The sequence below is a fragment of the Moschus berezovskii genome, chromosome 27 (assembly GCF_049115385.1).
Source record: "Moschus berezovskii isolate FMDL1 chromosome 27, NW_MosBer_1.0, whole genome shotgun sequence".
In the NCBI taxonomy this organism is placed as follows: Eukaryota; Metazoa; Chordata; class Mammalia; order Artiodactyla; family Moschidae; genus Moschus; species Moschus berezovskii.
Window position 1 is genome coordinate 4,491,286 of NC_142486.1, and position 27,091 is coordinate 4,518,376.

The 27,091-nt window shown below is 56.6% G+C and overlaps 3 protein-coding genes across 7 annotated transcripts in view; 2 read left to right on the plus strand and 1 right to left on the minus strand.

Annotated features, from left to right (window-relative positions):
• The window catches only part of LMTK2 (lemur tail kinase 2), a 75,102-nt gene extending 65,369 nt beyond the window's left edge, over nt 1-9,733 (plus strand). For all 3 annotated transcript variants that reach the window (XM_055410307.2, XM_055410308.2, XM_088833165.1), the window contains exons 12-14: nt 4,754-4,886; nt 5,078-5,317; nt 6,147-9,733. In XM_055410307.2, the coding sequence (XP_055266282.2) occupies nt 4,754-4,886; nt 5,078-5,317; nt 6,147-6,175 (402 nt within the window). In that variant the 3' untranslated portion in view covers nt 6,176-9,733. The remainder of the gene's footprint in view (nt 1-4,753; nt 4,887-5,077; nt 5,318-6,146) is intronic.
• A 1,069-nt stretch (nt 9,734-10,802) lies between these two features.
• Nucleotides 10,803-14,826, plus strand: BHLHA15 (basic helix-loop-helix family member a15). The gene is made up of 2 exons (XM_055410305.2): nt 10,803-11,112; nt 11,769-14,826. Exon 2 carries the CDS (start codon nt 11,826-11,828, stop codon nt 12,384-12,386), a length of 561 nt encoding a protein of 186 aa, XP_055266280.1. The 5' UTR covers nt 10,803-11,112; nt 11,769-11,825; the 3' UTR covers nt 12,387-14,826.
• Nucleotides 14,815-27,091, minus strand: part of TECPR1 (tectonin beta-propeller repeat containing 1) — a 29,100-nt gene continuing 16,823 nt past the window's right edge. For 2 of the 3 annotated variants that reach the window (XM_088832831.1, XM_055410304.2), the window contains 14 exons: nt 26,735-26,890; nt 26,147-26,296; nt 25,903-26,060; nt 24,966-25,093; nt 24,038-24,140; nt 20,137-20,233; nt 19,983-20,062; nt 19,345-19,401; nt 18,760-18,940; nt 18,364-18,499; nt 17,482-17,574; nt 16,688-16,794; nt 16,409-16,528; nt 14,817-16,264 (listed from right to left, as the gene is read on the minus strand). In XM_088832831.1, coding sequence (XP_088688957.1) covers nt 16,121-16,264; nt 16,409-16,528; nt 16,688-16,794; nt 17,482-17,574; nt 18,364-18,499; nt 18,760-18,940; nt 19,345-19,401; nt 19,983-20,062; nt 20,137-20,233; nt 24,038-24,140; nt 24,966-25,093; nt 25,903-26,060; nt 26,147-26,296; nt 26,735-26,890 — 1,710 coding nt within the window. In that variant the 3' untranslated portion in view covers nt 14,817-16,120. Of the gene's footprint in view, nt 16,265-16,408; nt 16,795-17,481; nt 17,575-18,363; nt 18,500-18,759; nt 18,941-19,344; nt 19,402-19,982; nt 20,063-20,136; nt 20,234-24,037; nt 24,141-24,965; nt 25,094-25,902; nt 26,061-26,146; nt 26,297-26,734; nt 26,891-27,091 lie in introns of all 3 variants that reach the window. The other variant, XM_088832830.1, reaches the window with a different exon arrangement.

The following is a 27,091-nucleotide window of genomic DNA, read 5'->3' on the forward strand; positions in this document are numbered from 1 at the left end:
TTTCCAGAGTGGCTCTATCATTTTACATTCCGGACAGCGTATGTGAGGTCTGGTTTCTCGTGTTTTGTTTGTTTTGCTTTGGCTGCACCATGTGGCTTGTGGGATCTTAGTTCCCCAAGCAGGGAACGAACGCAGGCCCGTGGCGGTGAAAGCACTGCGTCTTAACAGCTATACTGCCAGGGAATTCCCATTATTTTTTATTTTAGCTTTTCTAACAGATGTGAAGTAATACTTCATCATGGTCTTAAACTGGATTTCCCTATTGGATCGTGATGTTGCCTGTCTTTTCGTGTGCTTCTTTGCTATCCATATGTTCAGTGAAATGCCCCTTTTGCCCATTTTCTAGTTGAATTCTCTGTGTTGTTTGAGTTTGGGAAGTTCTTTATAAGTTCTAGATAAGAATCCTTTGTCAGATATATGGCTTGGAAATACTTCTCCCAATCTATAGCTTATCTTTCATAGAGCAAAGTTTTTGAATTTTGATAGATTCTGGTTAAAAAATTTTTTTTTCCGTTTATGGATCATGCTTCATTTAGGTGTCATGTCTAAGTTCTTCACCAGACCCTAACTCCTGAATATTTTCTCTAAAAGTTTTATATAGTTTTGCATTTTTCATTTAGATCTGTTACAGATTTTGATGATAGTTTCTGTATAATGTTTAGGTTTGGGTTCATTGTTTTGCCTCCGGATGGATGTCCAGTTGTTCTAGCACCATCTGTTGAAAAGACTATTCTCTATCCATTGAATTGCTTTTGCACCTTCATCAAAAGTTAAATGGCCGTATTTTTTTTTAATGGATCCGATCTATTCCATTGATCTGTATATCTTCCCCTTTACCAAAATTTTGGTTTCCATTTGCTCCTTGCCAGTATACAGAGATGTGGTTGATTTTTAAATGTTGACTTTCTATCCTGCTGTACTGATTGATCAGTTCTAGAAATTTTGTTTTCAAATTCCGTGTGGTTTTCTACACGATCAAGCATGTTGCCTGCAAATAGGGACAGGTTTGTTTATTCTTTTCCAAACTGTATCTCTTTCATTTCTTTTTCTTACCTTATTACACTAGCTAGGACTTCAGGACAGTGTTCAATAGAGGATTTACATAACATTGATTGATTTTTTAATAGTTAATGAACCTTGCATTCCTGGAAAGTAAAGCCTACTTGGTTGTAAGGTATTCTTGTTACATGTTGCTGGATTTGATTTGCTGGTTATGTTGTTGAGGATTTCATGAGGTCTGCATATTGGTCTGTAATTTTGGGGGTTGTTTGACTACTTGGCTGACTTCACTCTGGTGCTGTCTTTGGTTTGGTGTCAAGGTAATGCTGGTCTCATAAAGCAAGTTGGAAAGTCACAGTCGATGGAATAACACAGGTTTGAACGGTGTGGGTCCACTTACACGTGGGTTTTTTCACTAAACACCTACCAAATACTACACGATGCAAGACTGGCTGAACCTGTGAACGTGGACCCGTGGATATCAAGGGATGAAGGTGCAGTTACAGGTGGACCCTCAGCTGTGCAGGAATCAGTGCCCTCGCCGCACGGGCATCAGTCGGGGGTCAGCTATATTACCTCCTCTTCTGGGAAGAGGTTGTGTGGATTTATTGATCTCTCTTTGAAGAACTGCTTTTGGTTTCATGGAATGTTTTCCTTTGTTTTCTTTTTAATTTTATCAATTTCTATTTTATCTTTTATTTCTTCTGCTTGCTTTGGATTTATTTTGCTCTTTTTTCTAGACTCTTAAAGTAGAAGCAAGGGATTTGAGACCATTTTTTTTTTGTTCTACTATTAACATTTAATGCAATAAGTTGCGTTTTTCATTCAAAAATATTTTCTGATTTTCCTTGAGACTTTCCCTTTGACCCAAGGATTACTTATTTAAAAAAAAAAAAAAAAACAACTATTTAATTTTCAAGGGTTGGAGGTTTTTTTTTTAACCTTTCTGTTACTGATTTCTGGTGTAATCTGTTTTGGTCAGAGAACATGTTTTGTAGGGTTTCAATTCCTTCATATGTGTTGTTTTGTTTGTAGGGCCAGAATAGGGTCTGTCTTGGTAAATGGTCCACGTGCACCTGAACATGTGTATTTCACTTCTGGTGGGTGGATTGTTCTGTAAATGTCACATGCACTTGGTTCATTTCTTGTGCACTGTTGCTGATTTTTCTACTTGTTCTATTCCTGCGTGAGAAGTGTTCATTGAAGTCTTTGGCTGTGATTACGGATTTGTCTGTTTCTCTTTTCATTTCTGTCCATTTTTGCTTTGTCTGTTCCATAGTTCTCTTGTTAGCTGTGTACAGATTTAAAATTATTATACCTTGGTGAATTGACCTTTTGTGTCATTCTGTAATGTCGTTCTTTATTCCTTTGTCTGATATTCATAAAGCTACTCCAGCTTCCTTTTGATTAGTAATTGCATGCTGTTGCTGTTTTCCATCTTTATACGTACCTGCATCCTTGTAGTTACCAGCAGTTTCTTCTGGATAGCACAGTTAGGTGGTTTTTAAAATCTGTTCTGAAATTTTTTTGTCTTTTTGTTCATTGTTTAGTTGCTAAGTCCCATCCAACTCTTCTGTGACCCCATGGACTGTCGCCTGACACTCTCCTCTGTCCATATTTCCCAGGCAAGAACACTGGAATGGGTTGCCGTTCCCTTCTGCATTTAGTCTTTTAATTGGTGTTTCAGGCCACCTACATTTAATAGAATTACTCAAGCTTGGGTATCGGTGCACCGCTTTACTCAGTGTTTCTGTTTGCTCCACCAGTTCTTAATTATTTTCTTCCTTTTTTTGCTTTCCTTTTGGTAATCTGAACAGTTTTTAGTCTTATCTTTTATTTATTGTATTTTTTATGTATCTTCTTTTCGTATAGTTTCTGGAATATTCTTGGGGTTACAATGTACATACGTTTCACAACCTCCTTAGAATCAGTGTTTTACCATTTCAAGTGGAATGTAGGAACCTCTGTGCTCTGTCGGTCCTTCATCCTCTCAAGCTGTCCAATGTGTCATATGTTTATTCATTGAACACCCCATCACACAGCACTCTATGCTTTATTTCCAGTCATCAAACATATTTTAAGAAACTGAAGAGGAATAGGATTTTATTCACTCAGGTAGTTATCACTGTTCTTTTTCCATTTCTTATGTTTCAGGTTCCTTTCTGTTATCATTTCCCTTCTGTTTGGCTTTTTTAAAAAAAAACAAAACAAATTCCCCTGGTTTTTCTTCACCTAAGAGTCTCTGTATTTCACACTCATTTCTTAAGGATGTTTTTCCTGAGCATGGACTTCTCAGGCCCAGTTCTTCCTTTCAGCATTGTCTCTGACTGCCCTCAGGAGTCTGTCTTTGTAGTTCAGGAGTATGATTATGGGTTTCTGGATTACAGGCATAGTTCTTTGTTTCATTTTAAGTTTGTAGAGCTTTCTGAATGCATAGTTTTGTGTCTTTCAGCAGGTTTCAGAAGTTTCCAGGCATTATTTCTTATATACACACATATATGTTATGTGTATAAATATATATATATTTCATACCACAGTCTGCCTCTGTTTCTGGGACTCCAGTGTTACACCTTTTGGTCTCTAGTATTTAGGGGCTTCCCTGATGGCTCAATGGTAAAGAACCCACATGCCAATGCAGGAAATGCGGGTTCGATCCCTGGTTTGGGAAGATCCCCTGGAGGAGGAAATTGTAGCCCACTCCAGTATTCTTGCCTGGGAAACCCCATGGACAGAGGAGCCTCGCAGGCTACAGGCCATGGGGTCGCAAAAGAGTTGGACATGACTCAGTGACTGAACAACTAGCCTATAGGCCCTGAGGCTTCGTCCCTTTTCCCCCTCCAGTCTCTGCTCTCACTCTTGTTCAGGTTGGATCATTGCTGATGATCTGTCTCACGTGCACACATCATGTCTTCTCTCACCTCCATCCTGCTATTGAGTCCAGCTAGTGAGGTTTTAAATTTTGATTATTGTATTTTTCTATTCCCACATGTGCATTTTGTTATTTTTATACTCTTCTTTTTGCTGAGACATTCCCATTCACTTCCGGAGGGTTTTCCCTTACTGTATGGGACCGTATTTATAACAGTCTTCAGGTAATTCTATCATCTAAGGATGACTTGGCGCTGGCATCTGCTGGTTGTCCTTTCTCCTGTAAATCCAGGTTTTCCTTATTCTTTCTTTGCTGAGTGACTCTAGATTGTGCCTTTATTTTTTCATTATCCGATTCTTTGTCTTGTTTATAGACTCTGTGGAGAATGTAGATGTTTTTGTCTTAAAGGCATTGACCCAGGCGGGTTCCCCGCCCTCTGCCCAACGCCAGCTCCTCCAGCTTTAGAGGAAGCTCACCGCCCTCTGGATCACAGGCACCTGCCGCCCCGGGGTAGCTGGCGGTGGGAGCAAGAGAATGGGGGAAAGAGAAAAATCTGGAATTTCTTCTCTTTTCTAAGCATCAGAAGACCCCCTTATGCATCTGGAGCCAGAACCCAAGTGTTGGGGGTGGGGTCGGTGGGCAGGCTGTGTGCACTGCTGGCTTGGTGTCCTCACTCCAGCACCCTCCCCGTCCTGCCCACTGTCCTCCTCCTCCTCGGCCTCCTGGAGCCACTTGATGTGTCTGCGGGGGTTCTGAGCCTGTCCAGCGGGAGGGAAGGGGTGTGGGCTCGCCCCCCCTGCCCCAGGGTGGGAGGCACGGGTCACAGCTGCTCAGCCCGCCCCGAGAGCAGGCGTGGGCCGATGGGACTTGTGTTGGGCTTTTCAGGAAACCCCGACCAAAGAGCTGGGCCACTGCGGGGGAGCCGCACACAGCCCGGAGCTGAGTAGCCCCGCCCCAGCTGCGGGCTCCCCGCACCTGAACCGGGGCCTGAACTCTGAGAGCTCCACCGACGAAGAAGGTACGGCACTCGGGAGCAGGCTCAGAACACAGTGAAAGACCCACAGGGTGTGAACTGTTCTTGAGGGTGACCCCCTGACTCGGGCGGGGGGCAGGCCTGCGTGTGCGCCCAGGGTGGTCTGTGGGCCCTGCCCCGTGCTCCGCTCCTCGGGTGCGGCGAGGAGAGGAGGGTGAGTCCTGGCTTGCTTCCAGGCGGAGGCTTCGAATGGGACGACGACTTCTCCCCAGACCCTTTCCTGTCAAGGACGACGAGTCACCTCCTCAGCTCCAAGCCGGCCCTTCAGAACTCCAAGTACTTCTCCCCGCCGCCGCCCCGCAGCGCGGAGCCCAGCTGGCCGCACGCAGCCCCCTATTCCAGGTTCTCCATCACCCCCGCCAGCATTGCCAGCTTCTCGCTCACGCACCTCACAGACTCGGACATGGAGCAGGGAGGTGAGGAGGCTATGGTCCTGGGGCGGGGCAGGGGGCGGGGGCGCGGCTGAGGGGCTGACCTGCGTTCCCAAGAGCGTCGTGCAGATCCCTCTGAAGGGCTCACACCCAACCCCAGCACTCCCGGGCCTGTCCTCCACTTCCTGCTGGCTCTGCCCCGCTGGGGCTGGGCCGGGGACCATGGCTGCTCCCCGCTTTCTTCTCCCTTTTCCCTTCTTGCTGTCCGCTCCCGTCTCCCCTCCCGCCCCCTCCCCGCCCAGAGGGAAGGACTCTGAAGAACACTTGGCCCTGATATTGGCCTTGAGCCCAAGTGCACTGGGGCCCTTCCCCGGGAATGTTGATTTTACCATTAAGTCCTGGTCTTCGTGTGGCACCAGGAGGCCCGGGGGAGGGGCAGGGGGAATGGGCAGGGACCATGGAGTGGTCGCTGGACATATGGAGCCTTTTCTCCCCCACAGCTAGATCGGAAGATAATGGTTAGCAGGTACACTTTCTGACGTGACGTTTGCAGATCAAACAATAACTCTGAAACATAAAAAGCGCTTGTTTGTGTTTGTCCTGGGCCTCTCTGTGCTGATTAGATAGCGGCCGTCACCCCCTCTCTGTCGGGACAGATGTGCGGGGCCCCGAGCTCTTACACGGAGCCACATGTGAGCGTGCACACGTGTCAGCCGGAGCGCCTGCAGATGCAGCGGGCGGCCGGGCAGGTGGCCGAGGGCCGCCCTTCTGGCTTCAGTTCCTCTTTCTGCAGTGAAGATCAGACGCTGTCCGTGCTATTTTTACCTTTGACGATCCGTTTAAAAACCCAGCTTTGCTTGCTCTCTCCTTCTAGGAAGCAGCGAAGACGGAGAGAAAGACTAGGCGATGCCGAGACCCCGTGGGCCCAGGCTGTTCCGGTGGTGGTGTCCCGGGCCAGGATGAGGCCGCGGGCGCCTGGCCAGTCCTCCTGCGCCGGCTGCCACCCAGGCCTCCCCTGCCCACCGGAAGGCCCAGCATAGGGGCTGTGGGCTCCAGGTGGCTTCTGGTTCCCACGTGGAGTGTCCTCTGCATCCACACCTGTGTGTCCCGTCCGTGTGCAGGGTCCTGCGGACCACGAGGGGAATTGGCACCAGTGAGCCATATTTATTGTTTTTAAAGAAATCACTAATTGCTTTCTGTAATTGCACTGTGGATAAAGGTCCTAAGAGTCCCTGATACTGTACAGAATCTTAAATTATTCAAGGAAAATAAGGCAGGTCAAGCTGGTGCTATCCACTAGTTTGATTTTTTTTCCTTCTGTTTTATAGTTTGTTTGCATGGTACTCGTAAATCTTAAGTATTTTGAGTGTTATGTTGTCTTTAGAAATTGTTGGAATTGTACATATGGTACTCTTTCGTAAATGATAAATGATTCTGAATGTTAGTGTTTTATGTTCTTATAGGAAATATTTTCGATGAGTCGAAAAAGACTGCTCTGTTTTGTTGATGGAATGAAACACATCTCTGTCTGTTCTCTATAAGGTGGTCTGTCCCTGTTGCAGATGAGGCTTCTCCGAGGAGCTGGCGGGTCTTGCAGCCCCTCTGTGTGACTCTCCCACTCGCCCCTCCCCCTGACTTTCAGAAAACCCTCTTGGTACAAATCGACGGGTGGTTCCCAGAGCCAGCTGCAGTTGTCACGTCCAGGCCCCCATGTTCTTCCCCGGGCCATACAGCCCCCTCCCAGCTGGGGCCCGAGTCCCCTGTGCTGGGTTCTAAGCAGCACAGGTGGCGGTGGCCTGGGGCCCTTGTGGTCACGCCTGCCTTCAGGCGCACAGAAGCTGCTCTGAAGGGCTCTGGGAGCCAGGGACTGTCTGGGGCCCTCCTGTCTGTGCACTCGAGGTGTTGAGTTGCTCACAGCCCCCAGAGTCAGTCCGGATCACGTCTCGTCCGGGTGAGGCTGGTGTCTGGAACCATGGGTACTCACTACACCCCTCGACCGTGAGGGGGGGACATGGGAGGGACACTGGGGAACTGCCACGGGCAGCACGTCCTCCCTGTCGGGGCCTGGGGCGGCCCGAGTGGCCATCACCCTGGGCTCACCTGCAGTGACCCCTTCCTTCTGCGTTAAGCCCCTGGTTCTCCCCTTGCTCTGAAGGGACCGAGCCCGTCCAGTGCAGTGTTGTGGTGTTGGCCAGAGCCCGGCGTTCATGATAAAAAGCCGACCTCACCCTGTGGTCCTTGAGTTCTGCTTTGCCCGCAGCGTGGCAGCTGGTACGGAGGAAGGCTGGCATGTGGACGGGGGAGCCCTGGAGCATGGGCCCCGCACGCTGGCCGCTCCCCTAGGGGTCTCCCGTGCTGACGTGCTTCCCTGGTGTTAGCAGGACGCCGGGACAACCCTCCAGGCCTCGGGCTGGGGGTGGGATGTCGGGCCCCGATGCAGGTGTGTTCGCTGGCGAGAGTTTCCATAGTACATTGTGATCTTTGTTATCAAGTCGGGCTTGCTCCCTTTTTATACTAGCAATAACTTTCCAGAGCAGGCCAACTCCTGGTGGCGGGAGCGCCCCTCCCTTCCCCTGTGTGAGCCTGGCGCACTGCCAAACTGGACCCGGGGATGTGCGTGTCGGAAAGACAGCTAACAGGGCATTAGGAGGTAATTTTGCCAAAACTATTGTAACTCTCCAATTCTTGCTATGGAGACTTCCTGTGTGTTCTGAATTTTTACATCTATCAATCTTGGTTGAAAGAAAAATGAGACGCAATTACACTAGTTTTGTGGGGTTTTTTTTAATTATAGGTTTAAGGAGTTCAGCTCTAATGACTAAAATCAAGCAGATCCATAGTATATATAGTCTTAAACAGTCAGCCCAGGGTAAATTTATTGATTCTTTGGGGCTGTACATTTTTCACTACGATTAAGGAGATTTTAACAGCGTAATTCCCATTTTAATTTAAGGTCTGTATCACTCATAAATTGCCAAAAACATTTTATACAAGGGGGTGGGGACAGGGGTTGGAATAGTAGGTCTTAGTGTGGTGTTGCATGGTTGGGAATATTTTATATTTATAATAAACACGTGAATTAACATGTTCTTTTGAAAAATCTCAAGCAATACACAGGAAATTATGTACAGGAAATTATGTAGATTAAAAATTTCAGCCCATTTTTGAGATGTCAGCACACGCTTTGTTGATTCAGTTTCGTTTTACTCGGTTGGTTACCAGTAGTGGGTTTCTAAACCACTCCTGTTCTCGGTTGTACGGTGAAATAACATCGGTGGAATTCTCTAGATGATGGATGTTGGTGAGGTTCATCATACCTGGTTCACAGTGGTATTTCCCGGCCTCCTTTGGGATCTGTCTTACTTTGGTGGAGTTCACGTATCTTAAATCCCACGATAATCTATCCTTCACCTCCTTCCTAGCTAGGTTTTAACCTGTGTTATCCAGGGACGGGGGCGCCTGGTAGGCTTCCGTCTGTGGGGTCGCACAGAGTCGGACACGACTGAAGTGACTTAGCAGCATCCAGTGACTCAGTCACAAGCCAGAAAGAGAAGGGTAGGAAAAGTGCTTCCCCCAAATCCTCCTGAAACTTGGGCGTCTGGGTGAGAAGCCATTCATCTTAAGGCTGAAGAGGCTCCAAGAAGCTGAATGGAGAATAGAACCCATCTGTTCTATTTTTAAATGTGCAGGTGATTGTTTCTATGGAAATGGATTTATCTCAGAAAAGTCTTTTTCTCTGTCTTGCTGCCATAAAACGCCTTTCAGAACCTCTTCCTTTTATCACCACCTCCCATGGGGTGTCTGTGGGGTTAATGACTTACTGCATGTTTGTCCTGAGGGCCCGGGGGCAAGGGAGGCAGCTCCTGGTTTTCTGAAAGTTGCAGAAGTGAACCGAGTGTGAGGCTGCAGATGGGGGCTTCCTCACCAGGGGCTTCAGAGGATTAGCCTTCTGAGAGGTAGCCTTAAAACAGGAGTGGGTGTACACAGTTACTTCCGATTTAAAACCTCAGAAACCATGTTCCTAAGTGGTAAGGCGGGGGCGGGTTTGGCTCTCAAAAAGGAAAGCTCTCTTTAGTTATATAAGTGAGTTCTCAAAAGAGGTGTTGACAGTATTGAATCACCAACAACCTGTTATGTGAATGGCTGGAACACGGTTAGGTTCAGGTTGGCACAGGCACAGACAGATGGCAATCACAGCCCGCTGTGAGTAGCCACTGCTTCATCCCAGCTGCCTACGACCTGCAGGGCTGTCCCACCTCCGGGGTTTCACTGTTGTGCTTAGACTCGGTTGTCAGAGGTTCACGGCAATATACCAAGTTAATGAACTTTGAGTTTAAATTGTGTACATTTTTAAATTGTAAGATTTTTACTGTATATTGATGCATAGTGTGATTCAAATAAATTGCTTGTAATTTAAAAACTATTTAATATTCAAAATAAATATAGTTATATATTTATAAACTCTGTTGCACCGGTTCTGTGTGTTTCACTGTGTGAGGCCCGAGGTGGGTGGCGTGGTGCTGCCCCGGAGGATGCTGGGAGCCTGAAGCCCTGGGTCCCTCGCTGCCCTACTCCCTAGAGACCGGATGCCCTCTTCTGTGCCAGACCTAAACGCAGCCCCTTCCATCCTCCCGTGAGCGAGGATTTGTATAGTCACCGGGGAACTGGTGGGTAGTGTTTGCATCGCTGTAAAGTGTATCTGTAATTCAAAGTGTTTGCACTTATGGATGAACTTCAGAAGCATTTTAATTTCAGAGACCCAGCCTCTATGGAGCTCTAATAAGCCCAGCGGCTAATCAGCTCAAAACCAGCCTTTCTGTGCCTCCTTAATGTCCTGGTCCGAGCTGCCACCAGCTGGGAAGTCTGCCTCCTTGTACCAAAACAGGGGTCTGGCCCCGGTTGGTTCAGGTTACAGCAACTGCGGAGTGGTCCTGCAGGGGTAGATGGAAGAGACCTGTGAACCCCCATTCGGAGAGCCCAAGAAGGGCAGCGAGGGACTGTGTCCCCGAGGTGCGGGAACAACGCCGACCCTGGGCCTGCAGGGCCCGAGTCCGGGAGAGGGTGGCAGCCCACACTGTGCGCCACCGTGGGTACCACCTGCCCTCCGGGTGCCTCCCTTCAGCCCCCAGGAACCCCTGAGCAGTTGCTGCCGTTAACACCTTTTAGTGCGCCAGTCAAAGGTGAGGAAGCTGAGGCCAAGGACGATTAAGCAGAGCAGGTAGGTGGCAGCCCGTTTTGAGCTCAAGCGGCCGCAGCCCCCGGAGACCTCCGAAGGAAAACCGCTGACCAGTTGTTGCCCGGTGATCCGCCCACGGGCGGCGGAGCAGGTGCCCCGGGGCAGCCTCCGCCCCCTCGCACCTGGGCCGGCGCCGCGGGCCTGGCGGGGGGCGGGTCCGCAGCCCGGGGTCCCGCGGGGGTCCTTCCGAAACGCGGGGTGAGGGCGCGGGGGCGTCCGGTTGCCGTTCTATCAGGGCGGCGGCCGCGGCCAGTTGGGGACCCTAGCATTACTGCCAAACTTTAGCTCACAGCGCCACGGCCGGGTGCTCCCCCTCCGGGCGGGTGGGCTCGCGGCGAGGCCTCGGGCTCCCATCCGACCCGCGGGCCGGGCTGCGGGGTCCAAGGCTCCTCCGGGCGGGCCGGGCCGGGAGGCGGCCACTGGTCCCCCGCCCGCAGGTGCGCCCCCGCCCCCGCAGCCGGGCGGGCCGCGCGGACTCCGGCCCCGCCCCGCGCCCGCCCCGCGGGCTCATTTACATGCGGCCGCCGCCCCGCCCGGGGCGCCTAAAGCGACGTGTCCTTGTCCCCCGTGGGCAGCCCCAGCGCGTGCGGCCGCGGATCCCCAGGTAACGGAGGGGTGGGGGTGCGGGTGGGGCGGCGGGGAGAGGGCCCTGGGGCAGGACCCCGGGTGGCGACTGGCGGGGAAAACCTGGGTCGGGGGTCCGGGTCTGCAGCCACCCCCCCGCCCCGCGCCCGGGGCCGCGGTCGTCCATCCCCGTGGTGGGCCTGGGGACTGCTGTGGGCTCTGGCCACCGTCCACTTCTGACCTCCCGACAGCCGCCTCAGGTCCACAGCCATTCAGGCACCAGTGTCCCTGCGTGTGTGACGTCTTGGGGGCAGGACGGCGAGCGTGGTGGCCGAGCTGCTGGCTGGCCATCCGGGCAAGCAGGAGGCAGCGTAGCCTCTGGCGGAGGGGCCGCACCTCTGGGTGGTCTCAGCAGAGTGTCAACCGGCCACCTAAGCTCAGGAGGCCCTCAGGCGGCAGTGAGGGGCATGGGGCCAGAGAAAGGCCCAGGGGCAAAGCATGTCACCCACCAGATCAGGAAAACGCCTGAGGGGTCAATGTAAGGTCCAGTGGGGCCGTGGGGGTGGGGTCATCTCAGCGCCTGGAGGTGAATGGGAAAGACTCAGGGGTCACTGTGCAATGAGTGGGGGGACAGCTGCCCTGAGTGTCCCCTGGCCTGCTGAGTGACTGCGGGGTGGCCTGTGTTCTGGATTTCAGCTCCAAAGGCCCGCCCCCTCTGAGAGCCACCACTCGCAGGACAACCAGTCTGGAGCCATGAAGACCAAGAGCCGGCCACCCCGGCGCCGGGCGCCTCCGCAAGACCCAGAAAACACCCCAGGGGAGCGGACGCCGGACAGGCCACCGCCGGGCTCCGGGGGGCCGGAGGCAGCGAAGGCTCTGCGGAGCAGGACGGGGCGGGCGCAGGGGGCGCGGGCGGAGGGCGGGCGGCGGCGGCCGGGGCCGGGGGGCCGGCGGGAAAGCAGCGTCCAGCGGCGGCTGGAGAGCAACGAGCGGGAGCGACAGCGCATGCACAAGCTGAACAACGCCTTCCAGGCGCTGCGCGAGGTCATCCCACACGTGCGCGCCGACAAGAAACTCTCCAAGATCGAGACCCTCACACTGGCCAAGAACTACATCAAGTCGCTGACCGCCACCATCCTGACCATGTCCAGCGGCCGCCTCCCGGGCCTGGACGGGCCGGGCCCCAAGCTCTACCAGCACTATCAGCAGCAGCAGCAGGCGGCCGGGGGCGCGCTCGGCACCGCCGAGGCCCCGCCCGAGGGCCACCTGCAGAAATACTCCACCCAGATCCACAGCTTCCGCGAGGGCTCCTAGCGCACCGCCTGGGCCTGGGCCCTCCGCGCCCAGGGCTCGGGGTCCCGGGTGCTCAGCGCCTCCCCGGGCCCGCCGGCCCCCAGAACAAGCCCGGGTGAATCGTGGCCTGGTCCAGGCCGCGGCTCTGGGCAGCATGAGGCCCAAAGCTCCGCCAGGTCCCGGGACCTTTTTCATCGCGTAGGCAGGAGCCGGCCGACCTTGGTCACTGAATCCTCTCACTCCCGCTGTCTCCCCAGGTGAGGGGGGATTCCATGTAGAGGGTGGCTTGGGTAAGTTCCCCAGTTACTGCTAAGACCCGGGGCCCAGGGAGGGGGTTTCCCCTGACCCACACCTCAGCCTCCGCGTTCTGGGTAAACTGAGGCGCGGAGCAAACAAAGCGCCCAACCTAGAGGGGAGTGGAGCTGAGCAGAGGTGCTCAGAGCCTCTAGTTCAGCATCTGTCAGGTGGAAGCCCTTCAGGTTTCTTCCTGCTGATTCTAAAGGGAGCTTGTCCAGCGAGAGGCCCGGGGGTCTATGCTCCCTCCTCCCAGGTCGGGGCTCCTGACTGTGGAGGGCCTGTGGCCGGCAGGGTGCTGAGGGCTCTGGAGACAGGGCCGGGTGGGAGAGCAGAGACAGAGGATGCTCAGGCCTGGTTTCCCTGCCGCGGTCGGGAGTCTCCCCCGGCAGACGGAGGGTCTGTCACCCCCGCCTCCCTCAGGGTCCCCTCAGGTCTGCCACTTGTTGTTGCATCTGTGGTCCTGTCCGTGGCAGACAGGGGTCTGACAGACTTCAGGATGTTCCTGGGTCCTGGCTTCGCTCGGGGGCCGTGCGGGGTCACGGGGGCTCCCGTGCCCCACCAGGTGCTCCTCAAAGGCGGACCTGGCAGGTCTCGGCCGCCTCGGGCCACGCTTCCTCCTCTGGCGTTCCCGCCCCACCGGCCCTGACAGGCTGGGTAACTCTGCTCTCAGCCCTGGCAGCTCATCTACCCTGTCCGGTTGCCCAGGGCCAGCCTGGGGAGGGGCCGGGGCAGCCCTCAGGTGGGCGCCCCAGCCACAGGGACTGCAGAGAGGCTGGAGCTGGCCTAGAGCCCCTGGGGGCCAGGCCCCTCATGGGCACTGTGGGTAGGGGCTGAGCCCGGCTGGGGGCGGGGCGGCCACAGCCCAGGACCCCTCCTCAATGGACAGGCTCGGCCTCCCAGCCCTGACCGTCTGGGCCCCAGCCGCTTCATGTCCGGCCCATCTTGTCATCAGCCCTGGCTGCATCAAGGGCAGCAGGTGGCAGGAAACAGCCATTAGGCCTTCAGTCCCAACTTTCCAGGTCATCCACCAGCCAGACACCACCCCATTCCCCCCACCCAGCCAGGCTCCAGGGCCCGCTGAACGCCCACCCGGGGAGGCCTGGTGGGGTCCCGGTCCCTCTCCCCAGCTGACCTTCAGCATGGGTGAGGACGGACCCCAGGTGCACCTGGCTTGTGTCCCGGGGAGGCCACTCAGGAAGGTCAGTGGTCAGGGGGCCCACCAGTGGGCGCTGACGTCGAGGGCAACTCTGAGCTGGGGACAGATGGGGACCCTGTGCCCCTGCTGTGGGCGGCAGGGCTGCCTGGAGCACGGGATGAGGAGACCCACAAGCCTGGCAGCTCTTTTCTGGCTGAGGAGGCCAGGGCAAGCTCAGCTAGTCGCTGAACTTGCGAAATGAGCCAAAGACTGAGCCAAAAGCACGGGGTGGGGGTGGCCCAGCAGAGGCTCCATCCAGGAGGTCATGCCTGGTGACCCGGGCTCTGTGGGTCGCCACCTTGCAGGACGAGAGCCTTTGTGACTGTCTGTCCCAAACTGGCATCTGCTTCCCAGAGGGTCACCAGGGCCCACATACCCTGTCATCTCCTCCGAGGCCGGAGCGCACCTGCCTGCCCCGTGGCCATGTCACGAAGGGGCCCAGAAGGTCCCGGTCCAGATTCGGACTATTGAATATGGGGAGGGGGCTGGCTGAGCCTGCTGCCGGGTCTGCTCCGTCAACCCTCGTCTTGAACTCCAAGCCCAGGCTGGCCCTCCCAGGCTGTTTCCTGAAGTCGGAGACTCACGCGCCCTGAGCCCGGGGCTGGCACCTGGGGCCACAGACCTGCAGGCAGACCAGAACTGCATGAGCTTGGGGGTGCAGAGAATTCGGAACTGCGGCTTGCCTGTGGGGAAAACCTACCTGGAACGGAATGACCAGTGCCCCCGCTCTAATTATGGTGAAAATGTTTCTTAAATGACCCGTTTGCTTTCATTTTTCTTAATGGCCTCTTCAGATACTAACGAAGCCAAAATAAAAGGTCCCATGGGGTGATTGATGCTTTTGCCCCATGCTTGAGTGGGTGGGGAGCTGTTTTAATCATAGTGGTAGCAGTAAAAAAAGAAAAAAATTATCATGTCCATGACATTCTGGTGTTAAGTTTTTATTGAATAAAGCATCCAAGGAATCGAGATGGTTCAGTGATGCTGAGCTGGGGGGAACAGGCACCCTGGAGAAGGGGGCGGGTGAAACCAGCCATTCACAGCAGAGCAACAGGCGCCACCGTAGAAGCCGTAATGCCCACTTGGAGAGACTTGACGATGTGAGTGTAAACAGATAAGGTGCCGACCCTTCACAAGCTTTCCCCGTGCTGCCCCCGCCTCCCGCCTCCCGGGCCCACTTTCATGCGACCCGGCAGAGGCCGCCAGCTTTCCTCCAGTGCCCCCCCGGCCAGGGAGGGGCCGCAAGGGACACCTCCTCAGAGTCAGCTTCTGGGCAGCAAACATGAGGCAAAACAGCGCACAACTGAGCCCTCCCAGCGGGCCTACCGGGGCAGCCGGCAGAGTCGGCTTGTCGGGGTCTCAAAATGAGCAGAGATGGGACGTGGGTTCAGACAAATCAAATCACCTGGTTGTGGGAGGCCGACTTGAGGCTTCAAGTGCGCCCTTTCTCTGATAAAAAGCAGCTGTATGCTGGGAGTGGGGCGGGGGATGCCTCCTTAGGACTCTGCTCAGGCCTGCTGCCTCCAGGCTCCTCTCGTGAGCCGGGGGTCTCTACCCACCCCACCCCCTGCAACAGGATCTGTTGTGAGAGGAGGCCCTCGGCCCCCAACCACGTCTGGGGAAGGGCTGGCTGAGGGCTGGTGATGCTGACCTCACAACTGGACAGCGGGCCAGCCGTCCTCCATCCACCCTGGGAAGACGAAACCCCTCCCCAGCATTTATTTCCAACCCCTTCCTTAACTTAGGAAATGAAGTCCTATTTGCGAGCCCTGTTCTGAGAACTGATCAGACCCAGGAAAAACCGTCCTGAGCCCCACTGCCGTTTTTCCTGGGGGAGGAGGAGGGTCCCGATGCCATCTGGGGCCATCCAGGGCCGAGGGGGCTCCCTGGGTCCTCTTCCCTGGGGCAGTGTACCTGGAAGGCTCCAGGCTCCCGCCCTGAAAGGCAGGAGGCAGAGGGGCAGGGGACGGGCAGTTGAGGCCAAGGCAACAGGGCCCCCACCCCACATCCCACTTTCTCCCCACGGCCGGGGACACGCAGCGTCCACAGAGCTTCACATTTCTGGGCCGTTTCAGGGCCTCCGAGGCGGGCGTGACCTCAGGCCAGGTTTTCTGCGTGGACTCTGGGGTCTGAGCCTGGCGATGCCACCCCCGGATCCACGTTTTGGGGTGTTCTGCATGAGCACGGCTCCAACAGGAAGGCTCGCATCAACATTGGTCCTTGGCGCCCAGCGCCATGGCTGCTACTGGTGAGGGGAAGCGCCTCAGCAGCAGATGGGGCTGGGAGTCTCCCACAGGCCACCGGCCATGCTCGGGGGTTGCCCGTTCTGCTTGCCAGCCGGCTTCTCAGATGAACTCCCGGGGGCCCTGGTGGCACTGGCCCGGATGGAGAGGTGATCCCAGCCCCCCTGGGAGAAGAGAACGGAGTTACCCAGGGCAGACCTTCCTTGCAGGTGGTTGGACCCTTGAGGGGCTCTGCCCAGGGGCCCCCCCCACATGACCCCTGGGGGCCCGGAGCCCCTAGCCAGCACAGCCGCCCTATGCCTGCTCACCCCGATGCCGTAATCCCAGCCCTGCCCCTTGGGCTCCATGGACTGCACGCCCGTACGGCGACACACGGTTCCGCGGCTCAGGCTGTGGCTCCCCTGGACTTTGTCAGCGATGACCCAGACCTGGAACAGAGACCTGCTGAAGCCCGCTCCCTCCCGCTCCTTGCGGCACAGGGTCCATGGGGACAGCAGCGGGGCTGTGGGGGACCAGAGCGGGAACCAGACCCCCCTAGTCCCCGCCCCCAGGGGGAATGTCCACCCTCTGTCCCCATCTCCCCAGACCTGGTCCAGGGGCCCCACAGACACGTGGCGCACGTTGCTGGACACGTGTTCCCAGCTGTCGCCCTGCGGGTGGCTGGGTGTGACCCCCTGGCGGTACCACAGGTTCCCTAGGAGAGAAACGCCAGTGGTGTGAGACCCCGAGCATCCGGACCCCCCACAGGGTCTGCAAGGCCGGGAGGGCTGACCGAGAGACGGGCGGGCAGGGGCTTCCTCTCCGTCGGCCAGCATCCTGGGCCAGCCCTGCCCTCCCAGGCCTGCCTGTGCCCCGCTTCATCATCCTTGTGCTGGGCCGGGCTGCCACCCTCATCCTCTGTCCACGCATGAAAACCTGAGGACAAGGAGTTCTTTAGACAACACAGTGACTCGGGCTGGAATAAGAGCCTTGGTTCCAGCTCCTCGCTTTGCTCATCTGTGAGGACAGGCCGGGAAAGGGCGCAGGCAGAGCCGCTCGGAGGTGGCCTGGGGTAGGGGGCAGGGATGGCCCAGGGCAGGCAGGTGACCTCCGAGTCCCAGGCCTGGGTGGCACCATCTAGAAGATGCTCCTGGGCCGTGGTGCCGTGCTCTCTGCCTGAGGCTCAGGCAGGCAGGCCTGAGCACCTGGGGAGTGGCTGGTGCTCCCCACCCTGCATGACTCCGGGGAGGGCCCGCTGGCAGGCCAACCTGACTGGCAGTTCTCATGGGGCTCATGAAGGTCTCATGCTGGGTCACTGGTGGGCAAGGGTCTGGTCTCATCTCATAGGGGTGCTCAGGGAACCCCCTCCCTGGGTGACCCCTGGGGATCAGAAGCCACTTGCCGTTTTCATCCAAGGTGAACACCGAGGCGTGCCCCACAGACACCTGCTTCAACCTCTGTTTGGGAGGAGGCGGAATGTGGTACCAGCAGTCGCCTGCAGTGGGAGATGGATTGGGATGGGACCTGGAAGCACCACACCTGTCACCCAGGTGCTCCGGGCACACCTGGCCTCCTCTGCAGCTCACAGGGTCGAGCGAGTGCAGCCAACCTCTGTCCCCAGACCGGGCGGACCACACCGGTGACAGGGCCCGGCGGGAGCTGACCTGGGTACTGCTGTCCATTCAATGCCCTGGCCCCTTCCGAGGCTGCGGCAGCTTCTGATGGGCTGCTGGCCCTAACAGGGATGGGAAGGTGCCCAGCCACACATGCAGTGGAAACCCTGCCATGGGCTGATACCTGAACCCACTGCTCCAGGTGGAAGGGCACGGATGAGCCAGCCAGCACCCACCCAGCAACCCCTGTGCTGGACACTGTCCAGATGTCCAGCCAAGAACAAGCCTGTGTGGCCTTCGCTCCTGGAGGGCAGTCAAGGTGGACACTGTGGATGGGGCACGGAGGGTGTGCCTAGGCAGGTCGCCTGAGGGGCAGGAAGCCGAGGGTGGTGAACGACAGCCCTGTCGCCAGGTGACCACCCCTGGGTCATCTCAGCAAAGGGGGCGTGGGCTAGGGGTAGCCCAGCTTGGCCCCGTGCCGGGTCCACAAGCGGTGCTCAGTAAACGCTTGTTGAATTAGACGGAGACCTGTCAACCGGCTTCCCGCGGAAACGGAAGTAGCCGTAGCCTGCTTCCCCGGAAGCGGAAGTAGCCGCAGCCGCCCCCTGGCGCGCGACACAACCTGGCGGCGGCAGCGGGCGCAGGGGCCCGCCTGAGGCGAGGGCTCTCACCGTTGGGCCTGGAGGGGGACACGGAGCTGCGGTAGAAGGCGGAGCCGTCCCTCGCCACGGCCCACACCTGGTAGCAGGCGCCGACGGAGATGGAGGTGAAGGGCTGGTCGGTGCCCACGTGCATCCAGCAGAAGCCCTGAGGCGAAGGAGGGACGCTTAGGGCTGCTCGGGTCCCGCCCGTCGCCCGCCCAGCCGCAGGGCAGACGGCTCCTCATGCCAACCTCGACCTCAGCTCCAAGTGCCCGCAGGCCTGGAGACCCCCTCGGGCCACGGGTGGTGTCCGCCGGGCCCAGGGACCCTCCTCCACGGCGGAGTCGTGTCTCCGTAACAATCCGCCCGAGCCCTGAGGGGGCTGGCGGGCTGGGCAGACCCTGGGCTCCCCCACCGGGTGCCCACCTCGGGGTTGAGCTCGGACACACCCAGACGGCACAGCACGTCCCCCTTGTCACTGACGGCCCAGAGCGCGATGTTCAACCCACTCCCGTGGGCGCCCGGGCTCTCGGGGATGATGGACACGTCCCTGAGGGCCACGGAGGTCACCTCCAGCCAGGGCCCGCTGGTCACCAGCTTGCACTTTCTGAGCGGCAGAGAGAGCAAAGCCCCGGTCACCCTGGTGGTGCTGGGAGCCCCAGGGCCACCCACTCTGGACAGAAGGGGCAGCTAGACCCCTGACCCCGGGAGGACCCAGTGGGCACCACCCTCCTGTGCTGTCTGCCCTGCCCTGCCCCCACTCCAAGCCAGGCACCCCACCCCCCACCCCCCGCAGGATCCTGCGGGCCCTGCCAATGACATTTCTCTTATTTGTTCTTGAAAATAAACCCTTCAGAAACAGCCCTGGGAGCCCGGGGGCACTTCCTGGGCTGACATTTATTTTGATCCTGTTTTCTCCTCCCCAGTTGTAAATTCCCCTTTTCTTCCACAGGAACTGAGGGACACAGGGAGGGGCGCGGCCACACCCTCCCCAGTTACCTGCCTTCTCACCTGGCCCAGCACCTTCTCCTCACGAAATCCTTCATGGTTTTGTACTTGTGGTACGAGCTGCAAGAGGAAGAAGCTGAAGTCAGCACCATGCTGTGGAATTTTCTGGAAAGCGACGCTGCACGAGCATTCCTTCTCCCAGGGCCTCAGTGTGAGCTAAGTAGGCAGCAGGTAATACAGGACACCATCCTTCTGCTTCCGGGGCCTCCAGCCCCACCCAGGCCTCCTTCGGGAGGGGGTCTTCCTGGGGTCAGGGTCTCCCTGGGGCTGGGACCTCACTGAGGCCAGGACATGGCAGCTACCTGGAGGGGGGTGGTGGTTTCTAGCTAAGGGGCCTCTGAGCCCTCCCCATCCCAGTCCTCATATCGCTCTTCTGGGAGCAGTCAAGTTCAGGGCTTGAGATCAAAGGGAAGGCTCAGATCTGGATAAACCTCCTCCCCACCATACTTTATCTGCTTAGAAACCTCAGCTCAGGCTCTGTCTTTCTCGACTCCGTCCTCCATCTGAATGTGACTCATGTACCGTGAAGGGCCTGCACCACTGGGCAGGGTGGAGGGGCTTTGCCTGACTTCACCAGGCCTGACACTCGGGGCCCTAGCCCCGATGAGGGCCCCTGCCCACGGAGAGAGAGAGAGACTCACGCGGGGAAGTCACTGGCGTACTGCCACCCCTCCGGGTCCGTGCCGCCGGGGACGCTGAAATCCACGAACCAGTCAGAAACCTGGGGGAATAGGCGGGTCGGTGTGGGCAGACCCCCTACTGCCACCTCTGCCCCACCCCCAGCCCGGAGCTCACCCAGGCCCACTGCAGGGATGGCGGCTTCGTGCTGGCCTTGGTGCACTCCTGCAGGCCCGTGGCGTCGCTCCACATGTACCGGTCGGTGGGCAGACCCCTGCGCGGGACACCAGGGCTGAGGTGACACTGGAGAGGGGAGCACAGCACCCCCCGTACCCGCCGCCCAGCTGCCTGCATCTCGTGTAGGGAGGGGTGGGATGGGGTGGGCAGAAACAGAAGGAGCTCCAGATGCCAGACCACCCACATGGGGCCTGTGGACCCCACCCCCCTTCTCTTGCGTTGTGTGTGGTCATGTCCTGTGGGCGTGACCTCATTTGGAAAGGGGGTCTCTGCAGACAGCCTGGCTGAGGTGAGACAGTTACTGAGTGGTCTCTACTATCACAGCGTCCTTATGAAAGGGAAGATTTGGACCCAAGCTTCCCAAATCAGGAGGCTGATGTGAAGACCAGGAGAAGACCATGTAATGACTAAGTGAGGCCGCCACCAGCCAAGGGAGCGCCTGAAGCCCCTGGAGCCAGGAGGGAGACTGCAACAGATCCTCTCCACAGCCCTCATGGGGAAGAGACCTGCTGACACCTGACTCAGACTCCGAGGCCTCTGGAACCTAGAGGATGGATGTCTGCTGTTTAAGCTATTAGCCTGTGGTGTTTTGTAACAGCATCACTGCCTGACTGACACTTCCAGCACACACAGTGCAGGGTGGTCTCCCCGGGTGGCTCTGACCCTGGGGGAGCCCAAGGACCAAGGCGGGAGTGAGGAAGAGGGCAGAGGCAGGCAGGTCAGCACCCTGTGTGGACGCTACACACGGCCGAGGCAGAGGCTTCCAGAACGCATGCAGGCAGTGTGTATAAGCTGCCTTGCTGCTGCTGCTGCTAAGTCGCTTCAGTCGTGTCCGACTCTGTGCGACCCCATAGACGGCAGCCGACCAGGCTCCGCTGTCCCTGGGATTCTCCAGGCAAGAACACTGGAGTGGGTTGCCATTTCCTAAGAGCTCAAACCCTGATTTCCTGAGATGAACAGAGAGACACAAATATTTACACATGAGGAAGCCCTTTAAACTGTATGAAAGGTCAGAAATGGTCCACACATCCACGACTGAGGAGAGGTTAGATAAGCCTGTCCACCCTCAGGGATTGAGTCGGGAGGCTGTCACCCCCCCATCTCTACGTTCCTGACTGTCCCCCTTGCCGCCCCCACCACCAGCAAACGCAGGCATACAGGGACAAGTAGAACACTGAAACGCTGAAAGTGGCTGCTGTCTGGTTGGTGGGATTAGTTTTTATTCTTCGTGTTACTTTGTATTTCTTTTCATCAATTTGAAAAACCAAGGACATTTAAAAAGTTTGTGCTAGTTATTCTACTATCAAAAATATGAACCATATAAAAATACCATTTTTAAGGTATCACCCTCATCTCGTAGAAAATCATAAAATATTATTAAAAAGAAATTAAAGATCTACATAGGACTTCCTTGGTGGTCCAGTGGTTAAGAATCCCCCTGCCAATGCAGAGGACAGGGATTTGATCCCTGCTATGGGAAGATTCCACATGCCGTGGGGCAGCTGAATCCACTTAACCACAACTACTGAAGCCCATGTGCCTATAGCCTGGGCTCTGCAACAAGAGAAGCTACCGCAATGAGAAGTCTGCACCGCAACGAAGAGTAGCCCTGCTCACACAACCAGAGAGTCTGAGCGCGGCAACCAGGATCCAAGCACCGCCAATAAATACATAAAATTTAAAGACCTGCATAAATGAACACCTGAGTTAGAACAAAGGTGGCTGTTGTGATGCAAGGGAGAAGGATAGTCTTTTCAATAAATGGTGTGGGTCACTGGATAGTAAAAGACCAAGAACACTTGATGCCTACCTCACTACATACCAAGTAGTTTGGGTGAGGGGGTTCTAGACCTAAGTGGATAAGACAGAGGAGGAAAGCTTCTAGAACAGACTGAACCAATCAAGTCCCAGGGGCCTAATCACAACTGTCAGCACAGCCTACAAGATAAGGGTGGTTTTTACATTTTTAAATGGTTGAAAAAAAAGGACAATGCTTTACGACAAGTGAAAATAATATGCAATTGAAATTTGTGTCCAGATGAAACATCTCATTGGGACAGTGATGCTCATTTGTTTCTGTGACCACTTTCAAGAGACAGCTGCAGAGCGAGCCGTTGTGACAGAGACCTAAGGCCCACCACACTAGAAAAAGTCTGCTGACTGCTGTTCCAGAGATAGGAGGATGTATTTATTCCCTTAGGGTTAGTGAGATTTCTTAAGAGGGTTTTCTTATGGCTCCATTGTTATGTAAAAAAAAAGATAATCATTGGACTACATTTAATAGTTAAAAGTTACTGCTTATAGGTGAATATGTAACAAAGGGCTCATACCTTCATATGTAAAGAGCACTGGCAAATCAATAAAAAGAGATCAACCAAAACACATAACAAGGACTCGAAGGGGCATTTTACAAAGGAGAGAGTATCCCAAGTGCCATGTATGTGACAGGCCCTTTGCCCATTTAGTAGCCAAGAAACAGCAACTGGAAACAGGAGACACTACTTCATGGTCACCAAAATGGCTGCAACACACAAAAACAGCAAAATGTGGAGGCATGCTCTGCTGGCGAGGGTGTAGATGGGTACACCCACTTCGGAGAACTGGCAATTCCAACATCAACTGGGTGTACTGCAACACCACTAGGTCCCCACAAGGTAAAGGACACAGTCCCCATCAAAACCGCCTCCCTTCAGACACCAGCCACGCCGGGCTTCTGACTGACTGCAGACTGTAGGGCTACCACTACCTCAGATTTGATAATCTGCTAGAATGACTCAGAACTCAGGAAAACTCTACTTGGAAGAGAACTCTCATAGTTTTATTACACCGGGACCAGTGGAAAGAAGAGACCCACAGTCTTTCCAGGAGGCTCCCCAACGTTGAACTTAGATAAGGCTGCTCTGGCCTCTGGAACTCACGCAACGGCTTTAAGGGCTGAGAAATACCGCAACTTGTTTACTTTCTAAAACAAGCAAAAGAACATATCCCAGGAAGAGTGCGAGAAACATGTTTCTATGCTGAGCGGGTAGGAACTAAGAAGATGCATACGATCTAGCTTTTCTAGAGTGTCTCCACTTCTGTCCCAAACACAGCGCCACGTACTGGCTCTCTTGTCCCAAAACCTCACGTCTGGAGAATTAAAATAATTTTGGTGGAGGCTGCAGTGTTCTCAGTAGCTTCCATTAAGCAAAACTTTTTAAAAAAGTTAAATTACTCCCCTCTCCCCGCTAAAAAAAAGGCACCAGATGGGATGGGGAGGGGGTGGCAGTGTTATGTTTCTTAACCCTGGTAGTGATTATGTTGGTGTTTGATTTCTGATAAGTCAGTAATATACAGGCTTCCCAGATGGCACTAGTGGTAAAGAACCTGCCTGCCAATGCAGGAGTAGGAGATGCGAGTTCAGTCCCTGGGTCAGGAAGATCCTCTGGAGGAGGGCACGGCAACCCACTCCAGTATTCTTGACCGAAGAATCCCATGGACAGGGGAGCCTGGCGGGCTACAGTCCATGGGTTTGTAGTCGGACATGACTGAGGCGACTGAGCACGGTGAAGCATGCACACGGTGATATATGTGGGCGTATCTATGTGTGTCCACATGTACTTCGACAGACACGTCTTGCCGCATGTATGTATAGGCACATTTCATGAGCTTGATGCATGTCATGCTCTCCATAAGTGAGTTTTAAAAACATGTGTTATACTTAAAAGATTCACGGCGGGGAAATCCTGTAGCCAGTCGGATCCAGTTAGTTCCACGTTGGGGGCCAGACGCCAGCTCTCCCACTGCTCGGGACGCGGCTGTCCAGCTGGGCCCTGCTTTCGCAGGCACCCACCTGGCCTACCTGCTGGTGTAGCCTGTGACGGGGTTCCAGCGCTGGTTCTCATAGATGTGGACGCACTTCACGTCCCACTGCGTGAAGACATTGCTAGTGCTGTTGGCCAGGCCTGGGGGGAGAGGAGGTGGTCAGAGCTAAGCCCCACCTGCTGCCCGCCCGGCTAGGTGAGAGCAGGCGGGCAGGCAGCCCGGCAGGCTTGGTGGGCCGGCTGGGTGTCTCGCAGGGGCTGACTGGCTCGGGTTCTCTCTTCCTAGGTGGGGAGAGCCTACCAGTCTTCTGCCGCAGCCTCTCAGGTGACCTCTGCCCCCTTCATCTCACTTACCTGGCACCCGGCAGGGGTGAGGGCCCCCCACCTCCTTACTGACAAAGGTGCCTCGAACCCCTCACATGACCCCAAAGAACCCCATGTTCTCATCTGTAAGACAGAGACAGGGAATTCCTGCCTCACAAACAGGGACGCCATTAAGCCTGTGCAGACGCGTGTTCCAGTGGTCTCTGTGGACCACAGTTCCACAGGGCTAGCCACCCTCACTGGGGCATGTGGGCCAGGGCGTGAAATATCCCGTTTCAAGGTTTGCTTCTGCCTCTTATCCCTGCCTCTGGGATGCGGGGAGCCCATGGGCGTTCAGCAAGCTCTCACCCCCTAAGGCACAACCCCCGCTAAAGAGGGACTGGAATTAGGCTTGGGAATCAAGAGACTGTGGTTCCGGCAGCCGTCCTTCTGAAACCTGCATGGTCTCTGGCTCAGCCGTGGGTGCCCAGGAAGGCTCGTCGGAGGCTAGGCCTTTGTGGGCTCATGCCGTGTGCTTTGGCCCTGGGACTTGGAGGTTGGCAGAGGTGAAGGTCACCTGTCAGCCGAGCGTCAGCATGGGGGCAGGGAAGCCAGCCAGGGATTAGAGCGGGGTGGGCCTGGGGGAGCGGGGCCCGCCTTCACCTTGGAAGCAGCCTCCGCCGTAGCCGCCTGTGTAGACCCAGGCCGTGTGGTCATAGCCGATGCCCCACACCACACCACGGCTGTTGGCTTCCACCACCCGCAGGTGGCCGCCTATCTGCCTCCAGAACCTGCAGCGTGAGGAGGGAGGGGGACGTGTCCAGCAGGTCTCTCCAGCCTCGTCCCCTCCCTCTGCGGCCTTCCAGGGCTCCCTTTGACTCAGCTTTGGTTTCCAGTGAAGGACACAACTGAGGACGAGGGAACCTGCTCGGCTTCCCCAGGGGAATTTACCAGCTAAGGGGGCCCAGAGCGGGCCCAGGAGCTGGTCAGGCCTGCAGTGGGCAGGGCCTTCAGGAGTCCCTGTCTGCGGAGCTGTGTGCATAATGGGGACGGTTGTGGGGAGCTGAGGTCAGCGCCCCGAGTGCCCGCTCCCTGGGTCAGGGCGGGTCATGGCAAAGCAGGGTGAGCCACCACGTGGGCCGGCATGGTCTTCCGGATGCAGGTGCCACCCGGGTCGCCTCCTGAGGGTGGAGCCCCGCACTGTCAGCATCGGAGCTCGTCTGGGCCCGGGCACACAGGGCCACCAGAAGTGGACGAGCAGAGGGCGAGCAGACATGCCCTCTCTCTCCTGTGTGGGGCCCCGGCCTCACGCACGTGTCTGCAGTCCTCATGGGCTCTGGGGGACCAGGGGGCAGCAGCAGGACACAGTCGGAGCCCTGTGTCCGCAGGACTCTGCTCACACTGACCCTCGGAGGGCCTTACTTCACTTTGTGGTTTTAAATGCCACCTGGGGGCCACACCTGCCTCACCCCCCAGCCCTGCCAGGTTCCTGGTGCCCCCTTGGGGTCCTTGCACAGGCTGGGCCAGTGGGAACCCAGATCTGGAGTCAGGGCAGCCCCCAGCCCCCAGCCCCCAGCCCGGTCGGGTGTAGCTGACCCACATCTGGTCGCAGGGCAGGCGGCGCTCAGGGGCCTCGAGGTCCGGACTGGGCTCGCTCACAAAGATGTCCCCCTTGCAGGTGACAGACCAGATGGCCTGCGGGGAGGGGCGGCCATGCACCCTCCGGCTCTCGCAGCAGGACAGGTTGAGCAGGGTGAGCTGGTGAGGGGGAGCAGGTCAGCGAGGCGGGGCTGGCCCCAAGACGGTGGCCCCCGCCCCCGCCCAAGGGACCCCCGCCCGCTCACCCAGTCGCTCATGTCCTGCTCGGTGGCGGCGGCCAGGCGCACAGGCCACCTCTGCCGTGTCCTCTCAGGGGTGTACAGGGCGAAGGAGTGCTTGGCCTCATTGAACACAGGGACCAGTGCCGTCACCTCGTTGAGGAACACGTGGATGTACTGCATGCAGAGGGCAGGGGTCAGCGGGACCCTGGGTGGAGCCCTGGCGCTGTGCAGGGAGCAGGGACAGAGGGCCTTGGGGGCCCCAGAACGGTGGGGCTCAGTGCTGGGTGGGAGGCATGCTCACCGTGGGGGCTCGCTCCTGAGCAGAAACCTGAATGACCTTTTTGATGTTTAGAACCTGATTGATTTGGTTCAAACCCCAGCCCTGGTGGGAGGTTGACTCTGCCTCCAGAACCTGCTTCCTCTTCTGGAACTCGAGGGCCGGCACACGCTGCCCCCACTGTCCGGGATGCAGCCACCCACGCCTTTCCCTGGAAGACCCCTCCCCTAGACACGACACCCCCACACACACTCCCTCCTCCCTTGGACACCCCACCCCATTCTCCCCTAGACACCGCCCCCTCCCCATACCTCCCCCACCCCCGCCCCGCCCACCTTCTTCTCCTCATGGACCATGTAGTAGATGAAGAGGATGCTGTCCTGAGCCCCGTCGTGGCCCGAGAGCTGCTCCAGGGCCACGTGGACGTCCATCCACTTGTGGGGTTTCCAGTCACACCACCACTGCAGGGCCCCGGTCTTCACCCACACAGACTGGGGCAGAGCCGGGAGCACAGTGGGACGGAGTCACAGGCGGGCCCCGGGGGCCCCCACACTCCAGCCCCGCACCCGGCACCCCAGGGCCAGCCTGGTCCCTTCGTTGCCTCAGGGGCGCTCCACTCAGCCCTCCCGGCTCCCCCCTTCACCCTAAGGACAAAAGTGGCACCGTGAGACACCTGCCCGGGGCCAGGATCA

Bases quoted from the DNA above. Each gene is read 5' to 3' on its own strand.
- BHLHA15 (XM_055410305.2), top strand. From the start codon at position 11,826: ATGAAGACCAAGAGCCGGCCACCCCGGCGCCGGGCGCCTCCGCAAGAC.